The sequence below is a fragment of the Branchiostoma belcheri genome, unplaced genomic scaffold (genome assembly GCF_001625305.1).
Source record: "Branchiostoma belcheri isolate BF01 breed outbred unplaced genomic scaffold, Haploidv18h27 scaffold69, whole genome shotgun sequence".
Classification (NCBI taxonomy): Eukaryota; Metazoa; Chordata; class Leptocardii; order Amphioxiformes; family Branchiostomatidae; genus Branchiostoma; species Branchiostoma belcheri.
This window is the reverse complement of record NW_017804342.1, coordinates 649,572-676,047: the sequence shown is the minus strand read 5'-3', so window position 1 is coordinate 676,047 and position 26,476 is coordinate 649,572. Positions and strand designations below refer to the sequence as shown.

The following is a 26,476-nucleotide window of genomic DNA, read 5'->3' as shown; positions in this document are numbered from 1 at the left end:
GTCATTCATAAAATTTACATGCCGTGGCCTAACAAAAGTGCGGCAAATTGAACCTATCCCTAAAGCGAGAAGAAAGCTTTTAGAGCTGTATAGATACAAACTCCCAAGTGTCCTATCATCTGCAACATTGATGTAGCCGTTAGGTACCCCTAGAAGTCTTTCTAAATATTCTATTCTACACATAATTTTATTGTATATTCCAACATGTAATCACAAGACGTGATGACGGCACACTCAAGTTTTTTTCAACTTTTACTAATGCCGCCACCAATACAGGGGACAATGCAACACTCATTTTATCAAAGTGAGGAAAGTCGTGTATCATAATTTCTAATCAGTTAGACAATATTTGCGTTTCAGAATGTTGCAGTGTAATTATTAGGCATAGGATGGAAAAGTTCATTGCAAAAACGCAATTCCTAACAACATCGTACATCACAAAATGTAGGAACCTCTTCGTCGACAACCAGGCTTCATAGCTCCCAGCACTTGATACTTCGTGCATAAGTCATAAAGAAAAAAACGGTGACAGGCATTTCCTTCTTGTAAAAGCGGGGAAGTGTTTACATCCGCACTCTGCCTCACCTACAAGTTACTGCTGCAAGTGTCAAGCACTCTCCAGAGATCATGCAGAGACAATTTGACGAAGGATGAAAATAGAGTACATCACAAGTACGTGGGTTGCATGGAATAAATGAAGAGTAAATGAGGCATATATTGTCTTGTGCTTTCATCTTGATATCTCAAACGAGGTGTTTCAGATCTTCAGAGGTTTTGAGTGCGAGAATAAAGTCTTCAGATGCAGGAACTTCAAAGTATCAAGTATCAAAGTACTACAGATCATATTGGAGAGCTTCCGTTTGAATTAAACTATCTTATTATATATGTTCCGGAATGAGTTAGACTTCGATGGATGAAGAGTTTGCGTTTCGAACCGTCCCTAACCGAAGCTAGGTACTTGTTTTCACCTGAGTGAAGTGAGGAAAGTCGTGTTTAAATGCCGTTCCCAAGGGCACAACATCGGTGCATGTTGGTGGATTCGAACCCAAAACCTATGGGTTCTGAGCCGGCCACCCAAGCATTACGCCACACGCGATCCCCAATATATGTATCCGTATCTGTATAGACGGTATAACCACCAATCGGCGTTAAACACCAGCTGCGCAGGCACGCGGCGCGGCGGCAGCTGGCTTTAACAACACCGAACGACTTGTTACACCTATCCGTTTAACATATAATTCTAAACATCGTTTAAAACTATTTTCCAGATGACTAAAATTTGTTGTATCTTAATTTTATTATTTGTATGTCACTTTTAAAATGTATTTACCCTAACTGAAAAGTGTTACCACTGAGTGTGTTAACCTGTGTAAAAAAAGACGGAAAATGAGAAGAAAAAAAAGAGAAACAAGAGTTCCGAGATCTCATACCTCCATGAAATATGGGCTTGATATGTAAATTTCTTCTTTAATTGCGCAAATGACCTCTGTATTAACATGATATATGCATCGTGATGTATGTTAACTTTTGATTAACTTAAAGATGTCCCAAGTATGACATTCCCATCATTCACCATTGAGAAATCATAGATTTTTTGCATTAATTATGCAAATTAGGTCATCATTTGCATAATTAGTATCTGTTGATGTTTCATCCGCCATAGGTTACATACATTACATGTATGAAAGTTCTATAATGTAAAACACTGTAATTATAGAATTTCCTCATTAATTATGCAAATAAAGTCCTCATTTGCATAATTTGCAGTTAATTATGTACATCTCTCTGTCAGATACCTACACACCAAAAATGATGAAAATACGCTGTTCCTATCTGGACTTATTGGCTTTTAAAGATTTCGCCCGAAAGTCACCTGCAGTTCCTGAACAAGCTGCTAGGGGGACCAAACCCACACCACTCATTCCTGACAGGAAAAGCTATCTGTCACCAAAAATTCAAGACCATAGCATGTTCAGGACCAAAGATACAAAAACCGGAAGTTCTGCTGCAGTACCAAGGTCATCCACCAGGAGGCCCATATTTGACCTTGACCTTTGTCTTCCAAAGACTTATCAGCATACCAAATATCATCACAATCCATAAAGGTGTTATGAAGTTATGCTGACTACAAAGTTGCGGAAACACACACAGACACACAGACACACACACACACAGACACACAGACAGACGCCGCCAAAAACAATACCTCCATTTTTCATGGAGGTAATAAAATAACCTCGGATTTCTTGTCTTTGCGGTTCAGGCACGATGACATGGAACGACGTGACGTCAGCAGACGACATGGACGTGTTCGTGGACAACGTCACGACCAGCGGTTCCTATGGCAACGGGACGGGGCTGGAAGATGCGGACACGCTGGTGCCAGCTGCAGGACCGACCGCCGGCACCATCGCCACAGCCGCCGTCCTGTTCCTGATCGCTGTACTGACTGTGGTGAGTTAGGAGACAAACAGGGCCTTTTCTTGACATGACAAAAAAGTGTACTAATCTCAAATCTCCTACGGCTTGTGGAAAGACAGTATCCATTGGTCAGGGGAGTGTGGCTGATGGACACCCCTCTGGTCAGTGGATACGGTCTTGCCACCGTAGGATCTGCTCGGAGATTAAAATTGTAAGTAAATATTATGAACATGTACACATCCACCTGATTATATCTCGCACATAGTTTGAGGCACTGAAATCACTGCGAATCGCCCCTGCAAGACTACAAGAGTCACAACCGGATAATTACTGACTTTCGCGATAGATGAGGGGGACGGGTTTTTCGCATGTGCTCCCGCACTCGCTCTAACGGTATACAATTACGATCCAGGCTTTAAAAATGTATACATAAATGGCCTGCAAGACACTGAGTCGGCTGGTGTTCGGCCAGGTTGGCTACTATTCGGCCGAATGTTGGAACATTTTGTACCCATAGGTGTGTTTTACCTTACAGGTAGGGAACGGCCTAGTCCTGTTAGTCGTCGCCAAGCACAGAAGTCTGCAGACCCGCACCAACACCTTCATCGTGTCTCTCTGCGTCTCCGACCTGCTGGTGAGTGTGAAGAGGATTATGGTTGAGGAAATGAGGCGAATTGACGATGGCAATCTTACATCAGGGACTGAGTCATGTACTGATGGAGGAAATTGAAAGTGTCTGAAGTGCCGTGAAACTGGGTTCATTTCCGCTTACTATGGAATAAAACAAGCGTTTACAGTCGACAATATTGTAAATCGTTGTTGTGAAATTAGGCGATGGTCTTTTTGGCGACACCCCTGGGGCGGAGCTTTTATATGCGTATACACGTGTTTTATTGCCTACAGGTTAGACTAACTGGCATGGGATGGACGTCGACAGTAATCTCCAAGCAGATATCTGGCGGCAAAAGCCTTACGGTTAGAACTGACTATTTAGAGAGTCCTCAGGCGAGGGGACTAAACGTTACGATTACAGACTAGGGCGGCTGAGGACTGTCTCTAGATAGCCAGTTTTAACCGTAACGCTTTTGCCGCCATACGTCTGCTTGGCAATTACTGTGTGACAGGGGCTTTACGAGCTTAATCATGACCATCTTGTTTCTGCTGCAGGTTGGCGCGCTGGTGATGCCGCCGGCCGCCCTGACCAATCTGTACGGGGAGTGGATCTTCCCGCAGCCCTTCTGTCCCGTCTGGGTGTCCTTCGACGTTATGCTCTGTAGCGCCTCTATCCTCAACCTCTGCGCCATCAGTCTAGACAGGTAGGTACGAAATGTCTTTTGTTTGTCTGGACAGGTCAGTACGCCATTTTTGCTTATTGTTTATTTGCGTCATGCTGTGTAGCGCTTCCATCCTGAACCTGTCTAGGCAGATCAGCACGACATGTTTTTGTTTGTTTGTTTGTTTGTTTGTTTGTTTGCTGACGTGGTCGGCTGATGTTCGAGGACAAGGTCGGGGAAACATCCTGAATGTGTGACAGAGGATTAAAATATCCGTTCTTCCTCCCTTCTCGTACCCAGGTTCATACAGATCACCAACAGTCTGCAGCACGGCACGTACATGACGGGTACCCGGGTGGCCATCCTCATCGCCGCCGCCTGGCTCCTCTCCATCCTCACGTCATTTCCGCCCATCAGCCTCGGGCTACACGAGCACGACGGCTTCCCGACCCTCACCAACCTCACCTCCCTTACCCCCACCCCGCAGTGCATCTTCGACCCCAACAAGACCTTCGCCCTTACGGCTTCAATCGTGACGTTCTACATCCCCATGACGACCATCCTGTTCACCTACGGGACGATTTTCCGCGAGGCCAAACGACAAGCCGCTCGGGTGGCCGCTCTGAACGTCCAGCTGCAAACCGTCGACGGACAGGACAGCAACAACAGAGCTAAAGGCGTGACGTCTCTGAAGGCCATGCGGACACTTGGCATCATCCTGGGGGCGTTCATGATCACCTGGCTCCCGTTCTTCATCGCCAACGTGGTGCGGCCGTTCTGCTACTGTGTGTCCGGGCAGGTGTTCGAAGTTCTCACCTGGCTGGGGTGGACGAACTCCGCCCTGAACCCCGTCATCTACCCCTTGTTCATGAAGGACTTCAAACGCGCGTTCAAGAAGCACATCCCGTTCTGTAAGCGAGTCGACGCGGAGAATTCTGCAGGAGCGCAGCTGGGCAGACCGCAGCCATCTAGATCTGCCTCAGAACGGGTTGGCGGAAACAGCGATCCGGTCCGGGAGGCGGAAAACGCTATCCTGTCTGGTTGCCGGGGAGATAGAAGAAGAAGCGGACCCACCCCCAAACAGCCGACGAGCACGCACACTGTCGTGGACTCCGTGAGTGACGAATGGCCCCTCCTGGCCACATCCGTGTTCCCGTCGGTCGCCCCTGTGACCACACGGTGCTCAAGCGCCCCTCCCAACCTTCACGAACTAGAATCATTGCAAGCACATACTGTCCAAGCAGAGGTCTAGGATGGGGATCTCTTTTTTGTACTGCCTGGGCAATTTGATACTGCCTTTGCAGCAACTAAAATATCTGCTTGGAGATTAGGTCAGAGGTGGTCACACATACGTTTGACTTTATTTAGTGTAGTTAACACCACGCAACAATCAGTTCTATCTGAAGTGATATAAATGTGTTTCATAAATTTATACAGTGCAGAGTATTCCTTGGTGGTTTATATGCTGTGAAGTATTCATTTTAATGTACGATTTGTATGATCTGAGTATAGGAAGAATCGAAGAAACCTTTACTATTCACAGTTAGTGTTTGTATGATTTAGTGGTTTCATGAGGTACTACCTTGTTCTTTGTAAATGAATGTTTGTAAATCGTGTTCAAGACTAAAGAGTTATATTATCAGGCTATATGATTATATATTTATGATTATTATATATAATAATCTATATGTCACGCATTTGCATAAACAATAAAGTTTCAAAGCAACTCACGTTTTGAATAGCAAAGTTCTTTATTCACAACCACTTGTTTTGAAGATATTCACAACCACTCGTTTTAATGACCGCCTGTCATCTTCATCGGGGTAATCATGGAGGTGACTATCTAAATTTGTCCGGATCGAGCAGAATGGATTCGGTTTGATTCGGTTTCGAGCCGGATCGGAGCCAGATCGAGCCGGATTAAAGCCGGATCAAACCGAATCAATTCTTCTCGATCCGGACAATTTTATCCTTGTGGGAATGTTTTACATATGTAGAACACAACTGCAGCTGAGATTGGCTCTTCATGCGGCCCTTCGCGTACAATCAGACCTCGTCAAAACACACAGCACGGGCCACTGGGTGAAACAACATGCCTGCTACAATCTATCATAACGGATAAGTTTTAGACAGTGTAGGAGTTTCAAAGCCCTTCAGACAGCTCTTAGGCTGGGCTTGTCGGAACCTTTTCACCCCAATATGTCTGTGTCTTCCTACTGAGGGTATTCTGTGGTGCTGATGGATTGGTGTGAGGCATGACTTCTCGTGTGGGATTGTGTAGCGCAACGGTTGATGTTAGGCCCAGAATCTAGAGGTCATGGGTTCTAATCCTTCAACATGCCCCGATGTTGTGCCCGGGGGCGTTGGGCAGCGACAACAGGGAGCCGGCGGTAACAACGGTGGTATGGCTCCCAGGTTACGTACAATAAGTCAGTGGATGCCATGTCTAGGACATAAGACATGAAAACAAGTTGTCATGCAGTACCAAGGAAAACCGTCAGGGGCCCAAATTTGACCTTGACCGCCGTCTTCTGAAGACCTATGACCAACATATTAAATATCATCACTACCCCTCCAGAGCTGTTATGTTGACCGCAAAATGCGGAAACACAGACAGGCAGGCACACAAACACACCCCATTTTCATGGAGGTAAAAGCATGATGCATAATTCACAGTATATCATAGTAGTCATGTTAGAATTGAAGATATAAATAGAATCAAAGTAGTCATTTCTCAACTTCACTGTGTTACACCAGAGGGTTGGCCCCTTTGAGGTTTTAGTTTCGCTGCATGAATGTTGGAACGTACTGTGCCTGCGCGAAAACAGTATTTTCACGGTTTTCATTCTTTGGTTTAATATGGTTGCAGAGGAATTTTACCCTTTGCATGAGATATCTTTTCTGACACAACATGCTAAAACTATAGACGGCATGTCATTTTTAATACCCGAATACGGCCTTAAATGAGACGTTCTGTCCAAACTACATTTCGCAGGCGTCGTACGTAATTCCAATGTGCTCCTGTAGTCTATATGTACCAGTACATACATGTAGGCCTGTAGTGTAGGTGTAGGTTTTGGTTTATAATTGGCGTGTTTTTAGTTTTTTTTTTATCGTGGTTTCTTTTTTGCACTGGAATTTTTTTCATCCAACCCCAACATAATTCAAGTGCGAAAAAGAAACTCCGATAAAAAAAAACTAAAAATACGCCCAAAATAACCCAAAACCCAAACCCCTGCTTGGAGAGTAGCCCTGTTACAGCTACCCTGCTGTTAGCACTCTCCAATCAGAGGTTGTGGGGGAATGATCGTTAGCTTTTTATAGCTTTTTATTTTTTGTCACTAATCCCACCATCGGTGGCCGGCGACCCTCTCTGGCTAATTGATACTGCCTGGCCAATTTGATACTGTCTTTTCGCCACCGAAAGGGATCTGCTTGGAGATTAGCTGTTAAGGCATACCAAACACCTGAGAGGTTAATACAAAGATCTCATAAGACACGTACACGCAGCGTGACCTCAGGTAACCTGCACCTTGTTTTGACCCCGGGGCGGTGGGAGGGCAGAACAATCGCAGGCTTCACAGCCGTGTAACAAGGTTATACTGAGAGGAATACATCTGAATTCCAGTTCGTGTCAGAGTCAAGGGCGAAGGATATTGAAAAGACTCTTAAGATGCAGCAGCCATTGTTGCTATGTAATAACTGCACTGTATATTCTTTTGATCATTTCTTATATTTCTTACTTTCGAAAACGACAAAATAAGATCCATAAAGATATTGGGAAGTAGTGGTGAACTTTGTTTTGTCATGTTATGTTGTGACGGATAGGTTTTTTTATTATTAATAATAGTACATGTACTTACATTATTTTCTATTAAGATCATATTCTATTACCTGCTTTTATGTTTCAGTTCTGTTGTTACATATGTATGTGTGTTACTTGTATACACGCCACGTTTTCTTTTGAATATATTTTTGAAATTTTCAAAATAAAGAAAGAGTTGTGAAAAATAACTGTATTCCCCTCACGATATATCCAGTCGAGTCGAATCCTTATATAAATTGTTAGGGGATCAGGCATAAAGACTGAATAAATGACGCGTCCAGTTTTAAATCCAATGTCCTCACCTACATCCTTCTTGGAATCCACTCTACGCCTACTTTCCAAGCAGAGGTTTGGGTCTTAAGCTTATTTTCGTCGTGTTTTTAGTCTTTTTTTTCGGCTTTCTATTTGTGCTGGTATCTTTTATTTTGTGAAAAAAAAAAGACACCAGTACACCTGGCCACATAAAGAACGGGAAATCATAATAGATAGATATAGATAGCAAAAAAATAATACAATACGCCGGCGTAACGCGGACTAGAGATGTAACACTTCCTCAGTTTCCTCAGTAACACATCTATGGCTGGTGGAATGTCGGATATATGATTTCCACCTTGGCGAAATCTAATAGGAGTGGGTGGGAGGGGCAATTTCCGTTTCCCGTTTTACTGCCTATCCGACCTGCCAAGGACGTTATATAGGATTGGATAGCCGTATTTAGCCTCTACCAGGCTCCGGGAAGAGGCTGGAAAGAGATGAAATTGGCCAACTGGACAGATGATATGCCAGGGGACTTGGTCCACGCTTAGTTCGGGAGCGGCACATTGGACTAACTCCGGATCCCCTGGCATGTTACATGTATCTGTATATTTGGCCTATTTCTATAGATCTAGTCTTTCCAACCACTTCTGAAGCCTGCTAGAGGTTAAGGCTCGTAAGTTGATAGTAACTCGTCGTTACCACTATCGAATACTTGCCGCATCCTAGAGCCTGTTAGTCTCCAGCAGACCAAGGAGGTTCAAAAAGAGACATTTTGACCCTCCTTGAGCAGAGTAACACCGCGGGTTCAAAAACAATAAAATTCAGCCAGATAGGAAGAATAATTGGCCTATATACAAACGTTCTTGTTTTTAACGTTACCTTTCGATTGGTCTTGGATAAACGCCCCTCTTTGTAACAGTCTTGTCTTGAATATATTATATGTGTGGATTCCTTTCTATGTAAATCTTTGAAGATGTGTCTATGTTCATTTTAGCTGCAATTTTCTGGGATGCACAGATAAAACTACTTCGACGTGCAAAGTGCACTATTATAGTTAGTTATACAACTTTTGCATTTCTATTCCTGTACACAGCCCGATAGGGCACAGATGTACAAGAAAGGCTATCTATCTATTTATATATAAAGACGCCCCAGGACATAGACGTACCGTGATTATGAACCATATGTTTTTGTCGTGTGCGGCGGAGGAAATGGCCTTTTTATAGCACATCCTGTGGTGAGTTTTAACCAGGCCACAATTTCCTTATTTTTCAACCGTTATCGGCTCTAGCATGATTGGCGCGGGAACCCACTGAAACGCCCGGAGCGACAAATAACTAGTAGGTACATGACATGATTGTAGAGAATCAATAATGCCACCCAACGACGACTGCTTCAATTGCAGCCTCATTTGTCAAAATTAAAGATTTCGCGATCAGCACCGCCCAATTTTGCAATGATATTTTGAATCGCTAGTCGACGCTGTTGGTCCCTTGGGAGTTAGTGAACGTAATAGTCGTACGGGGACATCATTTGTCATTCTATGTCATGATCAGAACGTACCAAAGTACTTTATTTATCTTCGGTGCATGTAGGCAGTCCCTTTAGCCGAAAAGCCTCACTGATTTCCAAGGGAGCCCAAGACAGAGTACAAACGTAGGAGATACCATTGGACGGTAGCCTCTATCAGGCTTCGGGAAGTGACTGGAAAGAGTAGGAATTGATGTCCAAATAGACAGATAGCATGCCAAGGGAGTTGGTCCGCGAGTACAGTTAGGAGCTGCAAATATGTTCTTTTGCGGACCAACTGTCCTGGTATGTTATCCGTCTGTTTGGGCAATTTCTTCTCTTTCCAGTCGCTTCGCGAAGCCTGTTACAGGCTAGACAAATGACACACGAGCCGTTGACAAAAAAGGCGCCACCCGTTTAACCTTCTCCCGTCTCTTCTAGCGCCGTAAAGGGATAATTTTGTCCCACTTGTTTCGTAACCACAGTGACGAGGTCGAAGTTCCCCGGCGCAGTCCCGTATCTGGACGTCAGTGAAACACCCAGGCAAATAGCGGGCACGTGTTTGAGTAGCTCACATGACACAGAAGCCTTGCCGGGTGCCTATTGGAGAGGACGCGGCACGGGAGGCTCGTCGTCACGGGGATTATAACGGAGTTCAGCCGCGGGGAGGTACCGGGCGAGGAGTGGAGAAACCTAAGGACGGCCCGACACTCTGCGTGCGGCGACAAGCTACCAGAACCGACCGCAGGCACGGAGCCGGTCGCCCGTCCGCGCTCTACGCGGGGTCTGGAACTAGGTCATGTAGTCGGTCTCGTCAGCGAAACACTCAAACTCTAGCGCCTTATCTCAAGTACTCTGGAGTGTCCGTGTAGACCGAGAATTCCGCCAGGGATGCCCGCAGCAGTGCCGCCGGCGAGTCGTCCGGCCAGGGGAGCGGGGATGTGCGTCCCCTCACCCCGGTGGTGTCTGATTCTCCTGGGAGTACTCATCCTCATGTCCACGGTTTCCGCTCAGCACAGGAGACGGCCGGACGGGCACGGGCAGCAGGCGAGAAAAGAGGTAACGTCCTGATAATGCACCTGTCAGTGTTATGCCGCTAGGGGAATAATCTGGTGTGTTAAAGGTGCCCTAAGCGATATCTGGCCGATAGTGTGTTACAGATACAGATTTAAGCTGCTGTGTTACAAATGGATACTGTGTGTTATTAATAAACTGGTGTGTTACACCGAAGGGCAGTTATACCGGCTATACAGATACGTATAATGGGTATACAATGTTCTATTACTATCATTATTAGCACAGAAATAGTGCAGCATTATGACATTTGTCGTCTGTTTAAATGTCCACAGAACCATGCTGGTCGATCTCTGTATTTTCATGATCTATGATAGAGAGCATACAATTATGACAGCTCTGTTCTACCAACCCCACGTTTGCAGCCCCCCGATTTACATTGATAACGTCATAATATCTATTGAAGCAAATCATACATACAGCGGAAGGCACAACCACCGTATACTATTCCACTCAGGAACTTCCCTCTTCAGGAATAACCTTATATTGTGGTCAGAAGAAGACGTCAATGTGACCCTACGTGACCCTACGATAATAAGACTCAGTACGTGATCATGAAGTCCAGCAGAGAAAATTTCGGAGGTTCATTACAAACAACAGTTTGAACCGGGTCAGTAACCTGTAAGTAAATGTAGGCACCGAGAACAGATCAGAAATGTAATGGGAACGTTGATTGTTTGGTCCAGGACAGCCAAGTTCTCATGTGTGTAACGTCTATAAACGTAAAAAACTGTAACGTCATGATCAGAGACGGAACCTAAACCTCGCATCTGCTTGAAGATTACACACACACACACACACAAACAAACAAACATCGGCGTGCTTGTGCCTGTTATTGTTCTTTCTCGCCCGATTGACATGGGTGGGTGTTATTTGACAGGATGACAGACGACACTTTTCGCAGGTCTGTCCTCCCTCCAAAGGACCGCTGATCTCCTAACACGCGAAAACAAACAAACCTCCCAGATCCCAAGTCTAGATATCATTCGATATGATTGTGTACTTCTTCTAGTCCGCTGAAGATTGCTTCTTGGTTGCCCTAGTACATATAATGGCAGTTGTGTCTTTGGATTCCTTGTTAAGCCTTTGTGATTTTGGGTTGTTTCACTCACGGAGCCTACAGTACACATCGCCTTAGATACGCTAAGATCTAAGTCTTAAAGATAAGAACGACTTTTATCTGCGAGGGAGATCTCAAGGAAGGCGCTAAGATAAGAATGTGCTTCCTCAGAGATATCTGGGCTCCTCAGAGATCAAATAACATTTTCATTCCGTATTCCATTCTTTAATCCCCACATGAGGTGAAGATATGGGCTGTCATTTGCAACAGGCTTGCAAGAATCACTGAGTAGTGAGCTTAATTTTTAAAAGACGTCCAATGCAATTTGAGGGCAGCAAAAATATTCTGGATGAGGGAATCTGATATTGACATTTACTGCCATTTCTTAGTACATTTTTTCATCCTTTCATACTTGAAAAGCGCTTGAAGTTTCCCCAAACAGCTACATGAGGCGTCTCTTTATTTTTTTGGGTACCGCCCGTAAGTAGTTCGAACCAGCCTACGATACAAAACAAGCAACCGTTTTCCGTCACGACATCGCATTTTAACCTCAAAGATATCAGCCGCGGTATGCTCTGGGATAGAATTGATTCAAAAGAATATGACCAGAAAATTGACTTTGAAGTTTGAGAATCCAGTTTTACCCCCTGAAATTACTTTCTTACATTGGCTGTCTTTTAAGCAATCTTTGCACGTCGCTATCTGTGACATCTGTGTGAATAGCCGGGCAGGTTTACTCTCCCAGAGCTAATATTTGGCAGTGCTTGACGTGACTGTGTCACCATGTGCCGACTATTTAAAACGCTGTTCCATCATTTTACAACGGCTCGGAGGGTTTGCCTGTCCCGCAAGTCAAAACAAAAAGGAAGCTAATTAGAGACCTGTACCTCCCCGAACTGTGATTGCGTTTGGACGGGAATGTAAGCAAAGCGCTATCGGTGGGCACTTGGGATTCAACATAGGAGCGTAGCGAATTGATGTTTGGAACGTTTGTCACGAGCGAAATGGCATCCGATTAGTCTAATCCTTTTCTTTTTAGGATTCTTTTCTCCATTGGATGGTAGTTCCCTTAATAACCTTAATTAGTAGTTCCCTTAATTCTAGCTAACCCGTGTGTCATCCTATTTCAGTATTTGTATACCGGGGCTCCTATACTCACTCCCTAAAGTATGGGAGCCCCGATATACACATAGGATGGCACCCAGGCCATACTATCGTTGCTGATCAGAGCTTAAATTGAACATTTATATACGCAATGATACGTGGATGTCAGTATAATATGATGTGGCGACAAGTATATTCAAGTGTGAAGTGTGCGAAAGGAAGAATTGCACGTACAATAATTGGAGGTTTCTTATGTCCCTGAAATATATATTGTTGTAGACCCCGTCAACCTTTCCGGATCGTTATACACAGCCCGGGCGGTTATATATAGTTGTGTTGCCATTCCAACCATGCTGAGGTCACGCTTCTAACACATTCACGCCACTGTGGGTCAGCATGACGGGCGAAAACACAGCTCAACATTCACTCAACGCTGTATTTCATTCTGGGGAGGACCAAGTTATTAATGACTTAAAGGCATCCGATACAATTTCCAGGCGGCGAAATAAAAATTAAAAATTCTGGATGAAGATATTGATATTGACATTAACTGCCATTTCTAAGCACTTTGGCATCATTTCATCATTAGAATTGTTTGAAATAGCCCCAATGGAAGCTACGTGAGGCGTCTAGTTATTTTGGGTACCACCCAGATGAAGAGATAGAACAAGCCTGCGATACAAAACAAGCGAATAAAATCGACTTTGAGTTACATTTGAGTCAAATTGACTCCCAGGCACGCCCGGACTACTGCTGACCTAGACCAGAACACCAACCAACCACCGGCCAATCATGGCCGAACCTCCCGTCTACACCAGTGCTTTAAAACATTTTGAAACATTCGGTTGGCGCAGCCGAACATAAGCCGACCTCGACGAACACCAGCCAACCACAGCCGACCTTGCTCCCGATCGTCTCCCGACCATGGTTGGGGGATTTCGGCCGTGTTCCGGAGGCCACATTCGGACGACTCATGTTACATCTTATCACGCCTACTGGTTTTCCCCGTTACGATTTATAACGCCCTGACAGGTATGTAATTGTTTGTTTCCACATTTGTCGGTTGTCAAGGACGAGGTGTGCCCCCGAAGCAAGGGTCCCTTCCCCACAAGCCTAGATGCTCACATAGCAGATCATAGCACGCTAGGCCCTAGTCAGTGAGGAATCAGAATGTAACTGAGGGAGGCTGTGGTATAATATGTTGTCTTTAATATAATTTCCTTGGGGCATGTTGGCCCTGGAGTCGAGGAACTGGCCTGTGTAAGTTCTACAGTCTGGCACCCAGGCTACCTCCCCACTAGCCTAGATGTCAGACCAAATTAGCACGCTAGGCCCAGAGTTAGTGTGAATCAGGGCCTAACTGAGGGGGGCTGTGGTCTAATCTCCGAGTTGGGGCATGTTGGCCCTGGAGCCGAGAAACTAGCCTGTAGGCCCCGGAAACAGTCTAACTGGCCCCCACCCACCCAGGATTACCGCTGTGTTTGCCTTGGGTCTAGTTCAGTGCAGACGACATTTGTACGGCGCGCACCTGAGGTGACGTCATGGTGCTGTAGGTCGTCTGCGAGTCGTGACCGGCGATGAAAGCCGGGAGTTTTGTGACATCTTATTTGTCAGCCCGCAGTCTCTCATGTTACTATCCAAGCAGAGGTTGGGGCTTCGGCTTAATTTGACGTGTTTTATGCGTTTTTACCTTCGCAGCAGGAAAACTATGATAGATTGTTCTTGCTCCGTTTCTTCTTCCCCTTCTTCCTCTTCAAACAAATAAGGTCAATGACCTGAACCAAACGTCTGTCACTGGTGTTGGGTTACATCATGTTGCAATTTTATAGCAGGAGAGAGTTAGACTCTTTGCACTGTATATATGAATGTGTTTGAGTGAAGAATTAACAGAGCAGACAATATGCGAAGGTAAATATTATGCATTTGCAACCTTTCTAGTTGGTATATTTTTTCGCCAGCCAACTATACTGCCTGGCCAATTTGATACTGTCTTTGCAGCCACCAAAAAGATCTGCTTGGAGATGACTCTGATGTTTCACCTGCTGCCGCCGTGTGCACGTACTGGATCGTGTCTCTACGATTACGAACATAGGAGGGTGGATGTCTAGCTCTGGATTTCTAGATTACGTACTAGTTGTATTGCATTAGGCGACTTTTCTTTTATATATAACCAGCTATCCAGCTACTACGTTTTAACAACGCTACTCGTATCTCGGTCACTTAGTTCTAATGAATATGGACAAATGGGCTTATCAAATACAGACTGCTAATCTGGTAGTAATCTGGTCTATTAGGATGCGGGCATTGTGACGGGTGTGACTGTCGAACGCTCGGTTGGCAGCTCTTGATTGGTAAATAAAGGGTCTATATTTTACATAGAGAGGACGGTTGTTGGTGATTTTATGGCCCTCGGCCAAAATAAAGTTGTACCGTCATGTAGAATTCCTTCTGGGGATCGTAAAGAACAGAATGACAAGTTTGTTTTTACAACATGGATGTTGGTTTAATGTTAAGATGCAGGTGTAAGGAGTTCTGCTAGCACTAGCTTGCCTTAAGCCTATCCTTTCCCCTTGTACTATATCTGTAAAGTCCCTCTAGAGGTCAAGACCTTGAGCATTGTCAAAGTACCCTATGTTTGGGTGAAGGTTACCTAGAATTGTCACGTTGCCAGTTTTAGGTTGCAAGTAAGTTCTCGCAGGGCAGGAGGCAGATATTAGTGGCGGAAACCGACAGAAGGTGGGGGGGGGGGGCACAAGTATCCCTCAGCGCTGCCTTAAAGCCCTATCACACATTAAAACCTTTTCCCGATCACAGACCAACCAAGTTTGGCTGAAGTTCGGAAGCAGTCATACCAGATTTATATATGCAGTTCTATAGGAATCTTTGAGTTAAATTTGAGACAAATTTGAACCCCGTACACTGCTGACACAACTTCGAAACACTTTGAATTCCTCGAGAAACAAGTGGTTATACAAAAACCGTCTACTACCAGTACCACCTTTGGCAACCAATGGGTCTGTTTATAGGGTATATAGAAGCACACTCCACACTGCATAATGGCCACTTGGAACTAGGTAGGCTCAAAGTCCATGATGCGCGAAACACTGTCCCTAGGCGCTTTTGCCTTAAGTTTATGTACCATTATTTAATAGTATCCAAAATAGTTTGTTGCATACTACCTTTAAACAACGTTAACGGTACATAAAATACAAACTGTCAACAAAAGGACTGGTTATGGCTTTACTGGACCAGTATTCCACCTTCTGTGGGCTTCAACTCTAAGAAAGGACACGCACAGTTTTACTACGTATCCAGGTCAACTGTCGGACCTCAAAGAATTTTTCCTACCAAAAAAGAGTAGCACCTGGACGACGAGACGACCGCCTCTCGTTCCCGGGTCACTTCCGTCGACCATTAATCCCCGTTGCCATGACAACCCGTCAGGAGTGCTTCTGTCGTCCGACAAGGCCGCTCCTTTATCCGCCCGGGCCTTCTGTTGGAGACGCGCTGCTTGGATAGGTGGAACTTCTTTGTTCGTTAACATTTACTTTCGCGAGCTGTCGAGTGACAAGCCGGAGTGGGGGAGGGGTGGCGGCGATTTATCGAGTACGTTGCAGTCAGCAAAAACTACCCTAGAGTAGCCAGCTGTGCTTTCTCGTTTAGACGTGAACGGTAATAATAAAACACCTAACAGTTAAAGACATCATATAATGACTCATTGATTGAGTACCTCTTCCTACTCTTGAAGTGTATTGCCGCCAAAACATTTCATGCAATTTTTGGGCGGCAAAACTAGAAATATTCTGCATAAGGCATCCTGTATGATATTGACACATACTATCCCACATTAGCACATTTGAATCAGTATTTCGTACTTTAGATATTTGAAACTGCAGAAACAAGCCCCAAGACGAGTCCTTTATTTCCTGGGTGGTACCCTAAAAATCAATCCTGAGGTCCTTCCAGTAACCGGTTTTCGTCAGAATTTGGGGCATTTTTGCTCCATGAATGGTGATATATATTGGGACAGTGTTACGTTGTTTCAGCTTAGTATATAGATAAGTGACTAGAATATTAACTTGAAAAAACCTGGTTTCTAAGCCCTAAAAACTGCACTGGATGCCTTTAACCTCATACACGGTCCATAACGAAATGTCCCTTGCCGTCCCTCCAGGTCTTAAAATGTCGGTGAATTGAAAGTCTTGCCACTGGCGTGACATCTGTCCACTTTACTTGTTGTTCCGCTTCTTCGGGGGAAACAGTTGCTTCTGTTGCCGTGTTTAACGATTTCAGCAAATTCCACGTTCCAAGTACAGCTCTCTTTACGATTCAGGTCCACGGTTACAAGCCTCCACCAGGCCTTCCTACGGGGGTACAGATCGGATCGTAGAATTCGGCAAAAAAGGGAACTACTAGTAATTGGTCACGAGAGTCAGTCCACGGGAGGGTTAATGTCTCCAAAGCGGGTAAATGAACTCTACGGTGGCCAAACACTCATAGATTCTCCCTATTTGAACCAGTGTTGGAAGTTTGCAACCCATTAGGTTTCATACGGTCTTAAAGGACCCGTTTCCAAGGTAACTATCCGTACGATCAGGCCATGTACAGACTGCTGGGAATCGAAGAGCGTAGCCACAGTCGTTGGAAATGCTCGTGAAATCATGATGATTCTTCTTAAGAGGGTCATCAAAGAACAGCTTTATGGAGAAAATAAATGGCTTGAATCTGATACGCCTGTAGGAAGACCACTGACTTAGAAATCACCCAGACCTTCCACAAGCTCGTCCACAGTAATGTGTTTGTCGGGCACTTTTAACACATTTGAAAAGAGTGATATATGGAAGTCTCCATTCACATGTGTGATGTACGCTACAGAAGTCCTTCAGGGCGGTGTTCTAGTGATCAATCTTGTACAGAATTTGGCGGGACCGGGTCAGACAAGTCACACACAGACTGGCAGGGAATGTAGAACACCGGTACTCAAACAGAAAAGGGGGGCAGCTGACAGCACAAACTTCTTGAATTGTGATAAACACACGTGAACTAGTTTCAATCCAAGGCTTCATCACTGGGTATATCACGTTTCTTCAAAACCACCGGCGTCTAAATGGTTCAAGTTTGTGTACGCCGTGAGTGTGAGAGAAGGGGGCATGGTGCCTTGACCCCGACACTTCCCGTTTGATGTCTTTTCTACCACTCGGGAGGAAGGCAGGCGACCGCCTCCCATTAGAGAGTAAGTGAGCCATTCCCGGAGCGTGGTCTCCAAGACAAGCGGACACCGCCAGGGCACTCACAGACACCGGTGGAATTTAGATGTTAGACGCTTCGGACACCCACACATTACTGAACTTAGGTGGGAAGCGATTACCTTTTAGAGCTGGACGTACACATAGCGTTGGCTCTGTGTTCAAAGCGGGCCGTCCAGCCCAAACTTGGAAGAGAAGAGACACAGTTCTTAACTTCACAAGCAGACAGACAGATTCGTCACTGGCTAACCTTTCAGCACTCCAACAATGGGCTGAAAGTCAAGTTTAAATGGAGCGTGGAGGTTTCAGGTCCCTTTTCTGTCGCTGAGGGAACGTGGCGACGACCACGTGCTGGGAGCCTTTTTTCGGGTCGCCCGTTTTGCTCCAGACTTGTGTGTCGCTAGCTGGTTCTTTCTCCGTGGTCTCAGGTGTTAAGCCCGTCACACATTCAGAACCTTCCCCGACCACCAACCAACCGATTCACCGTGTCAGATTTAGGCCACGCCCACCTTTCTATGTGAATCAAATCAAATTTGAGTTAAATGTGAGTCAAAGTTGACACCGCACACGGCCCTGGCACTGCTGAACGATCTGATTAGATTAAGATAATTAAAATAAAGAGGGCCAGAATACAGTAATTTGCATACTTAGGTCAAAGTTTTTTTGGACTGGCAGAGAGAGAGAGGAGAGACAGAGAGAGAGAGAGAGAGAGAGAGAATATCATCAAAGTTTTTTAATCTAGAAAAGGCGATATGACGGAGATAAATTGACGGAGAACGTAACACGGGCTAGACCAGCGGCCTAGATACAGGCATGCATACCGTATGATCAAAATTATAAAACTTTCCCGTGGTTGATTGCAGGTCAGACCCCGGGAAGAGCACAGACCAACGCACAGCCAAGACTCCCACCCTGTCAGGAGCCGTCCCCAGCACAGGAGGGTTAAACCCAGTCGGCCCTACCTCCGCGCGGAGCCGGAGTCCCAGAGACACAGACTGCTCCATAGGAAGGCCGTGTATCCAGACGACGCCCGCTTCCCCGATCCGGCAGAGGGCCACCGGAAGGTCGTGGACGGACCGACGCGAAAGGTACGGATAATCTCCAATGCAAATATCAAAACTTCGCGGAGCTATACTCAGTAAATTCACTTTCTGAATTTTGTTCAATTTACTATAATTCATAGTAAATTAAACAAAATTCAGAGTGATACAAAATGTATGTCTGCAGGTTGAATAGGAAAGATTAATTTCATTCATTTAAAAACAGGTGTCCGGGGACGGTCAGGGGGAGCCGGTGGAGGCGGGCGGGGACGAGTACAGGTGTCCGCCGCCGCTGACGGTGAACAGGCTCCGGCGGAGGGTGTGTCAGCAGACCAAGTGCGTGTCGGACTCGGAGTGCGGCGCGGAGAGGAGGTGCTGCTTTAACGGCTGTGTGTTCACCTGTCTCGACGCCGTGCCGCCGCCAGCAGGTCTGCTTGTTTGTTTGTTTGCACAACTAGAAAGTAAATAATACAATAAAGAATAGATACACTGAAACTGATGACCGACTGCTTGGTTGGCTTGTTGGTCATTTCGTCAGCCGAAACTCTATACGATGATTAGGATGTTTGAACATTCTCCAAGAGACGTCTTTTATTTTGCTTTCACGGATAACTCTCCAAGCAGAGGTTTGGGTTTTGGCTTATTTTTGGCGTGAAAAACTAAAAACACGCCAAAAATAAGCCTATAAACCCAAACCCAAACCTCTGCTTGGAGAGTATTCATGGATATCTTATTTAAATTCTGCAATCTGAGAAGATTGATATTTGCTCTGTTAGCTTTGCCCTGACTGACTGTTGTCTTCTTGTTTTCATTCCCAGTGCTGGACTGGTTGGAACAGCCGAGTCCACAGAGAAGTGCAGGTAGGAAACTCCAGTTTACGTCTTTGTAAAACCCCGGGCCCTGCCACACATAGCAAAACAAAAAAAAATCTGGATAATATTCATTATATTGCCATTTCCTAGCACATTTTCGTCATCATTTCATCCCTGAGGCGTTTAAAATAGCATGCAAAACAACCAGCCGTTTCCCGTCATGCAGCAACATCACATTTTTGCCTCACAGTCACAGATATCAGTATGCTATGGGATTGAGTTGATTCCACTTACGACCAGAAAAATTCAGTTTTTGCTGCCCTGAAATCGCGTTGGGTGCAAACCTCCAGTAGACTATCCCCTGCCTGCTTCGTTATGAGCAGCCTTGGGGTGGTCAAGATAACATCCGACAGGTCGTCTGAGGTCTGCGTACTCCAGACCACCTGATGTGTTCTCATGCCCGCGGCCTGACATCGGGTCTTGTTATCACACCTATCTAAACATCTCAGGCGTCCAGGGCACAAATTATAATCAGGGGTGCAATGTGGTCTTGTGGTTCGGGTTGTTGATTCATAATCTAAAGGTTCTGGGTTCGAATCCATGGCAGGACCCACCGTTGTGTCCTTGGGAAAGACACTTTTCACCTGTTTCCTAACTTGACTCAGGTGGAGATGAGTACCTAGCTTCGGTTAGGGACGTCCTCTCGGATGGGACGTAAAGCCGGAGGTCCCGTGTTTTAAGAGTCCCTTGAGATTTGGCAGGAAATGTTGAGTATATAAATATTTGACAATTTGTGAATTTTCTCTTCATTTCCCTTTATTGTATTACAGGTTATGCGTGGCTCGTGGCAGAACCAGAGGAAGTTATGGGAGGTAATTACACTACCCATACATATGAGAGAGAGACTCCGATCTGGTAGACACGGCGATTCTAACGGCAGAGATCCCGATCGGAGTCTTTGTCGACAGATATGTGTTAGGGTGGTTTTCCCATTTACAAATCCTACATTTCAAGTCAATTCACGAATCAAAGTTAGAAAGTTCTGAGTATCAGACTCCAATGGCAATGATCATACGAGACATATTTAAAAGAACAATTACAAAGGGTCTTAATTTTTCATGTACGTATGAGATCTCCGAATTCTTGTTTCAAAAGCGTATATATGAATTTCTTGTTTCCAATCTCACCGTCCTGTTCTCTAGTTGAGACGTGTAGCACGACCACCGCCTCCCCTAACGAACTGTTGTTAGAGTGTCCTCACGGGTACGTCTGTCACATCACCAACCAGGGAGACCCTACCAGTGATATACCGAACGCTGGCGTCTGCATCAAGGGACAAGGTACTAGTACATAGTAAAACATTTCTGTGGTTTGTTTGTTTAGGCTCTCTAGCCTCTATGTATACCAGGATTAAATCCGGGAGGAAAGAGTATTAATTGGCCAAATAGACAGATGATATGCCAGGGGAGTTGGTCCGTACTAAGAGAATAGTTCGGGAGCAGCAAACTGTGGACCAACTTCCCTGACGTATCATCTGTCTATTTGGCATATTTCTACTCTTTCCAGCCGCCTCCCGAAGCCTGGTAGAGGCTATATGCTCTCCACTAGTGTGCCAATTCAGAATATTCTGTATCATAGTCACGAATTGTGGTTTGCGTTCGAAAAAAATTCCCGAAGATGAGAAAAGGGCATATTTCTCATGTCGACGGACAAGAACTAGTCATATAACTTTGCTTCAAGCTCTACACTATAATTAAGAAACAAAAGGGAAAGCAAAGCACAGTCTAGACTATACCGAAATCAGTTTTCCAGAAAAGATGTGTTTTTGTGTATTTTTGGAATGGAACAGTAGGTCCTGTGTGTTGTGTACTGTACTTGTAACATCATCATGTCCTTGTTGTTCGTGGCTTATTCATGTGCCATGTGCTTCCACTAGATACACGTAAATCTGAACATAACGGTGAAAAAAACGATCCTAACATCTTTGAGATGTAAGAACACATGGAGCTTGTAATACACGGTTTATCGAATTGCATGAGGAATATGAATTTTTCTTTGCTATTTAAATTATGACTATGTTGTTTCTGTTCGACTAGGAGACGAGGAAGGAAGCGAAAACGAATCTGACGGTAAATTTCGCCGAATTTGTGTTTCTTCTGTTCTTGTTGTGCGTGCAAGTATAATCGCATGCCAACAAGTCCAAATTACTTTTAACATTGTACATATATAAACTTAACTTATCGAGCTCTCTCTTTAGAAAATTTAATTCTTCAAATGCTTAATCAAACATAATCTGAAAATCTTTACTTCCAACGCCAATATGTTCCTTAAATTAATCTTCCTGATATTATCTAGTTAACTTCCAACCATATACAACTCGTGCAGGATATCAGTCCTATCACTCATGATCAGCACGAAACCAATCTTATAAAATCCTATAATTGTCTAAACCATTAAGAGCTATGTCTGTCACGTTCCCGCGCTTTTCTGAATCCCTTGGGAAGTGAACGGTTAACAATATCTTTCCAAGGAGGTTGTATTTAACCTCCTTGATCTTTCTCATCTGCTCTTCTTGTTGCAAGTTTTTGTGTGGTTGTGTGTTCGTGTATGTGACTTGCCCGTGTTTGTGTAGTGAAATAACAGAGTGAGAGCCCCCGACACTCACAAAATGATTAGATGATTGTACGTCCAAGAAGTTGACTACTATTTACACTGCAACACTACAAACTTTTTCTCAATACTCATCCACATAATATTAATATAAAGCAATTGTGTTCTGAATTATATTACTTTTCCCTCTACCCAGATGACGAAAGTCCACGCCAGTTCCGTCTGCGCTCAGGCCCGACAGAAGACGGGAAAGGTGAGGTCCTTCAACCGGTCATGTTGTAAACTTGTCTCCGCTCTTTACCTACGACGTTTAGATGCTAGTCTTCACCAGACTCCTTTGCATACTGAATTAATTGTTGAAATCTGCCTAACAACTGGCCCCTGGACAGAACTTTACATTCCTTTTTTATATTTACTTAGCCGCTTTCTACAATTTATTCAGCCTGAAACGGAGTCTGGTGAAGACTACTTCATACCACAACAGAAAAGTAAGAAACCGCTGCTGTAGATCAAAGCGAGCTCCTTAGTACATGTAGAAGGAAGATTATACGTACAGTGGAATAGTCAATCAGTCCCATCTTTTCCTAAGTCCGGGATTTTGTCAAACTCTAAAGGTAATTCAAAAGACAAATTTGCTACTCCACAACATTTTCATGTCCAGGAAAAAAGTTGTGTTTCCTGTTCCCCGACCGACTCTAGCAGAAACTTTTTTCGAACTGATCGAGCTTTTCTAGCTCCATGATTTTACAGACTGACACAAAGTGATGAAACGTTGTACAATCGGTTTTCCAACATTGACATTGAAAATATAAGTGTCCTCATGCAGGTTTTACTTTGTCTAAGTTGGATCACTAAAAAGATAATCCCTACATGCCGGGCCTAATTTGTTCAGGACTGAAACAGGAAACAACATTTTCCCCTAGACATCATGAGGTGGAAGTATTTTGTACACTGAGCGGTTTAACATGTCGTAGAAACCACAGAGTCAATGGTGGGAAGTTAAGTTGAAGGCTAAATGCCTTGGAATGGTTTCAATTCCAACCCCACCTGACGATCGTAAATACGGCCTCTGAGGGACAGGGTAGGGCACGATAGCGCCTTGAAATTTGCCCCCTCTCTGATCTGTATTTACGTTTGCCGTGTGTATGTTTTCCAAATGGCCTTACCAATGATCTTACTACGACCAGAACAGCCATAGACCAGGAATATGGCTACAGAGCAGAGCTCATGGTTCTATCATAGAGTATGAGGTCATTCTGGCTGAACTTTGATGCTCTCTTCATCGATCAAAGGGTTTCTTTATGTACATTTGTGTACTTGAACTCAGATTGAGTACCGTACTGAAGAATATCTCTTAGGACTAGTCGTTAAGAGATGTTGTTCCTTTTATACAACATGCGCCATTGTTGCCAAAACCCTTTAACAGGTATACTTTTTCATGGATTTTTTTCTCGTCATTTTCGATCATTTTCCAACATCTCTCTTGATCCATGTGCATCTTCTTGTCTTTTTACATCACTGTGTAACAACAATTTCTCTCTCTTCTATAAGTACAAATGTAGCTTTAGCCTGGGCACCATCCTGGTTAGTTACATGTACGTGTACATGTATGCCCCCTCTGAGCGGCTATTGGAGCGGGCGTAAACTAACCTGCAGGATGGTACCCAGGCTAACATAGCTTCATCTGGGTGGTGAATCATGGGAAAGTAGGGTTCTTAAGTACATCAAAACCTTGATGACATTTTACTTGGCTGATGTTTCAGTAACTTCTCAACTACCTTTATGAGGGCCTGGTGGGCTACTACATGACATGTATTAAGCAGTGTCAGCCAAATGTTCAAAATGTTTCAAATATTCAGGGATCGTCTGGGATGTTTGATAATGGCTGGCTGGTGTTCGGAACACCAGAACACCTAATTTGGCTCAAATTTAACTCAAATTCTTTCTGATTTGTTTAAAAAGGTCGGCTGGTGTTCAGGGCAAGTCCTGAATGTGTGACAAGGGCTTAGGGATTTACTGAAATATTGGCCAGATAAAATATTTCAAGGTTGCCCACGATACAAGAACCCTTTCCCAACATCTCTCTCTCTCTCTCTCTCTGCACGTACTGACTCTAGGTAAACTCTCTAACCCACCGTCATAGGTTGCATGGTGGAAGGACAGACTTACCGAAACAAACAGCTCTTCAGTTTCAACACACACATTTGGTAAGTCAGACCTAACTGCACTTTGATCACCAGTGTCATCTCACAGCAATCTTCTTCATTGCATTTTAATACCAAGTTTCTATATTATTTATGTTGATATTGTAGTAATACAGTATCTCATGGTACTCTGTAAACCCTGCATTGGTTGAAATCAAAGGCTTGTAGCCTAGTTATGTTTATCAAAGGAAAACATTGTTTTTGCTCTGTTTCCTCTTCTTCTCCAAACCATTACGGTCAGTGACCTGAACCAGACGTCTATGGCCATGGTAGCTTGTGTTGGGTTACATCATGTTGCAATTTTATAGCAAGAGGGATTTAGACTCCTGTCTGACCATACATATGAATGCGTTTGAGTAAGAATTAAGAGAGCAGACCATATTTGAATTCGAAGGTTAAAAGTTACCAAACCTACTTTGGCTGCCTGAGTCTCTTTCATCCTCTCTGCAATGAGGTTTGCTGACCAGGATGTGAACAGTGTGTGACTTGGAGCAGAACTGTAGGGCTGATTTAGAACAGGTTTTGAGGATTTGTCTACATACATGAAACTGTTGTATTATGATATGATGAGAAACTGTTGTCCACCATAGCTACATGCACCTTCCCAACCCCACTCAATGCTTCATAGAGTGATGTACAAGTGAAAGTGTAACTAGTTACCTTAACGATGCTGCAGGCATTCCTGCTTGTATCTAATTAGTTCACACAAATAAAATCCACACCTGTTTCCCTGTGCTCTCGTTTCTCCAACCAAGGTTACTCCTGATGCCTTCTTCAGCTGGTTCTGATTTTGAACTTATGTAGAGAAGCCACCCTATAAAATGTTATTCACCTCTCACAGAAGGGGGAGTTTTAAGATGTGAAAGCAAGATGCAAGTCTTAAGAGATTGTCCTGATCTTTCCTAAGATGTTAAATAGCCTATGTTCCATATTTGTTGTTTTATTCTCAGTTTGATACTTTCTAACCATTGGACATGATACCCTTGCATAGGGCTTTGCCAAAAGATCTACAGAACATAACTAGTACTATCATATATATATATAATGGTTAGAGCAGTGCTAGGAATTCTTGAGTATCAGAGTTCTTTATACACAATGTAAGGCAAGCAAAGGAGAATTTCGTACCATTCTTACCTGTGGTACTTGTGTTGCAGCAAATGCAGAAACGGAGGAGTTACCTGTGTGGTGGCAGACAATGTAGGTAAGTACCATCCAGGCAACATTCACACCTGTCCAGAACAGTCCAGGTGGAAACAGATTGCATACAACACACAATTTCAAAGCTAAAGAAGAAGTAAAAAAAAATTGACTTTTCATTACCTTTTTTGAGTAGTCATTGCTGAAAATTGACTTGAAGTTGGACGTCCTTACAAAAATAAATTTTATGGACATAGGAAACATGTAGTTGCTTAGCACAACTATAGTTCATAGCAACAAGTGAGAAAACATAACCCTTTTGCCACGGAATTACATCTCCAAGCAGATCTTACGGTGCCAAGGCAGTATCCATTGGCCAGAGGAAGGGGCACTCCTCTGGCCAATGGATACTACTTTGCCATTGAAGGATTTGCTTGGAGACTACTGGTACATAATGTCTGAATCTTGTCTTGCAGAGACCTTTGCAGGCTGGCTGGATGCTGATGAGTTAGACTACAGTGTAGGAGAGGTGCCCAGCTCAGGAGCAGAGACTGTCTGATTCATATAGACCAGAAATATAACAAATACACAGAAATTAACTTTACAAGTTCAGAGGGCAGCTTGCCATTGATCCTCACATTCTACATTTGGCCCTGAAATGTGGTTTAAATGTTTTATTTTCTGATTTATCTTAACCTTTGGACTATTTCTGATCATCTCCTTATGCATGTTCACATTTCATCATAGACAGAGAGGTTGATAAAGGCATTGGTATATAATACACTGTAATTGATTAAAATAAAGGGGTAGGATGTGATCGTCCTTCAAAAAGCATGAACATCAGACGGGTCAACAAAATCAAGAGTGTACACATTAACAAAATAAATTCTTTTTTTTTATT

At 44.1% G+C, this 26,476-nt stretch overlaps 2 protein-coding genes across 3 annotated transcripts; both read left to right on the top strand.

The window, feature by feature from the left end:
• Nucleotides 1-2,268: 2,268 nt before the first annotated feature.
• LOC109484102 (D(1) dopamine receptor-like) lies at nt 2,269-4,947 on the top strand. The gene is made up of 4 exons (XM_019787324.1): nt 2,269-2,454; nt 2,957-3,055; nt 3,589-3,737; nt 3,996-4,947. Exons 1-4 carry the CDS (start codon nt 2,269-2,271, stop codon nt 4,945-4,947), a joined length of 1,386 nt encoding a protein of 461 aa, XP_019642883.1.
• Nucleotides 4,948-9,824: 4,877 nt separating this feature from the next.
• Nucleotides 9,825-26,452, top strand: LOC109484190 (WAP four-disulfide core domain protein 1-like). 2 transcript variants are annotated; one of them, XM_019787425.1, is made up of 10 exons: nt 9,826-10,347; nt 18,636-18,860; nt 19,039-19,240; nt 19,631-19,672; nt 20,455-20,496; nt 20,827-20,964; nt 22,431-22,487; nt 24,378-24,441; nt 25,593-25,639; nt 26,052-26,452. In XM_019787425.1, exons 1-10 carry the CDS (start codon nt 10,180-10,182, stop codon nt 26,132-26,134), a joined length of 1,068 nt encoding a protein of 355 aa, XP_019642984.1. In that variant the 5' UTR covers nt 9,826-10,179; the 3' UTR covers nt 26,135-26,452. The 2 variants fall into 2 exon arrangements, with proteins under 2 accessions (XP_019642985.1, XP_019642984.1); XM_019787426.1 differs by lacking the exon at nt 24,378-24,441 and having other exon boundaries at nt 9,825-10,347; nt 26,052-26,315.
• Nucleotides 26,453-26,476: the final 24 nt, after the last annotated feature.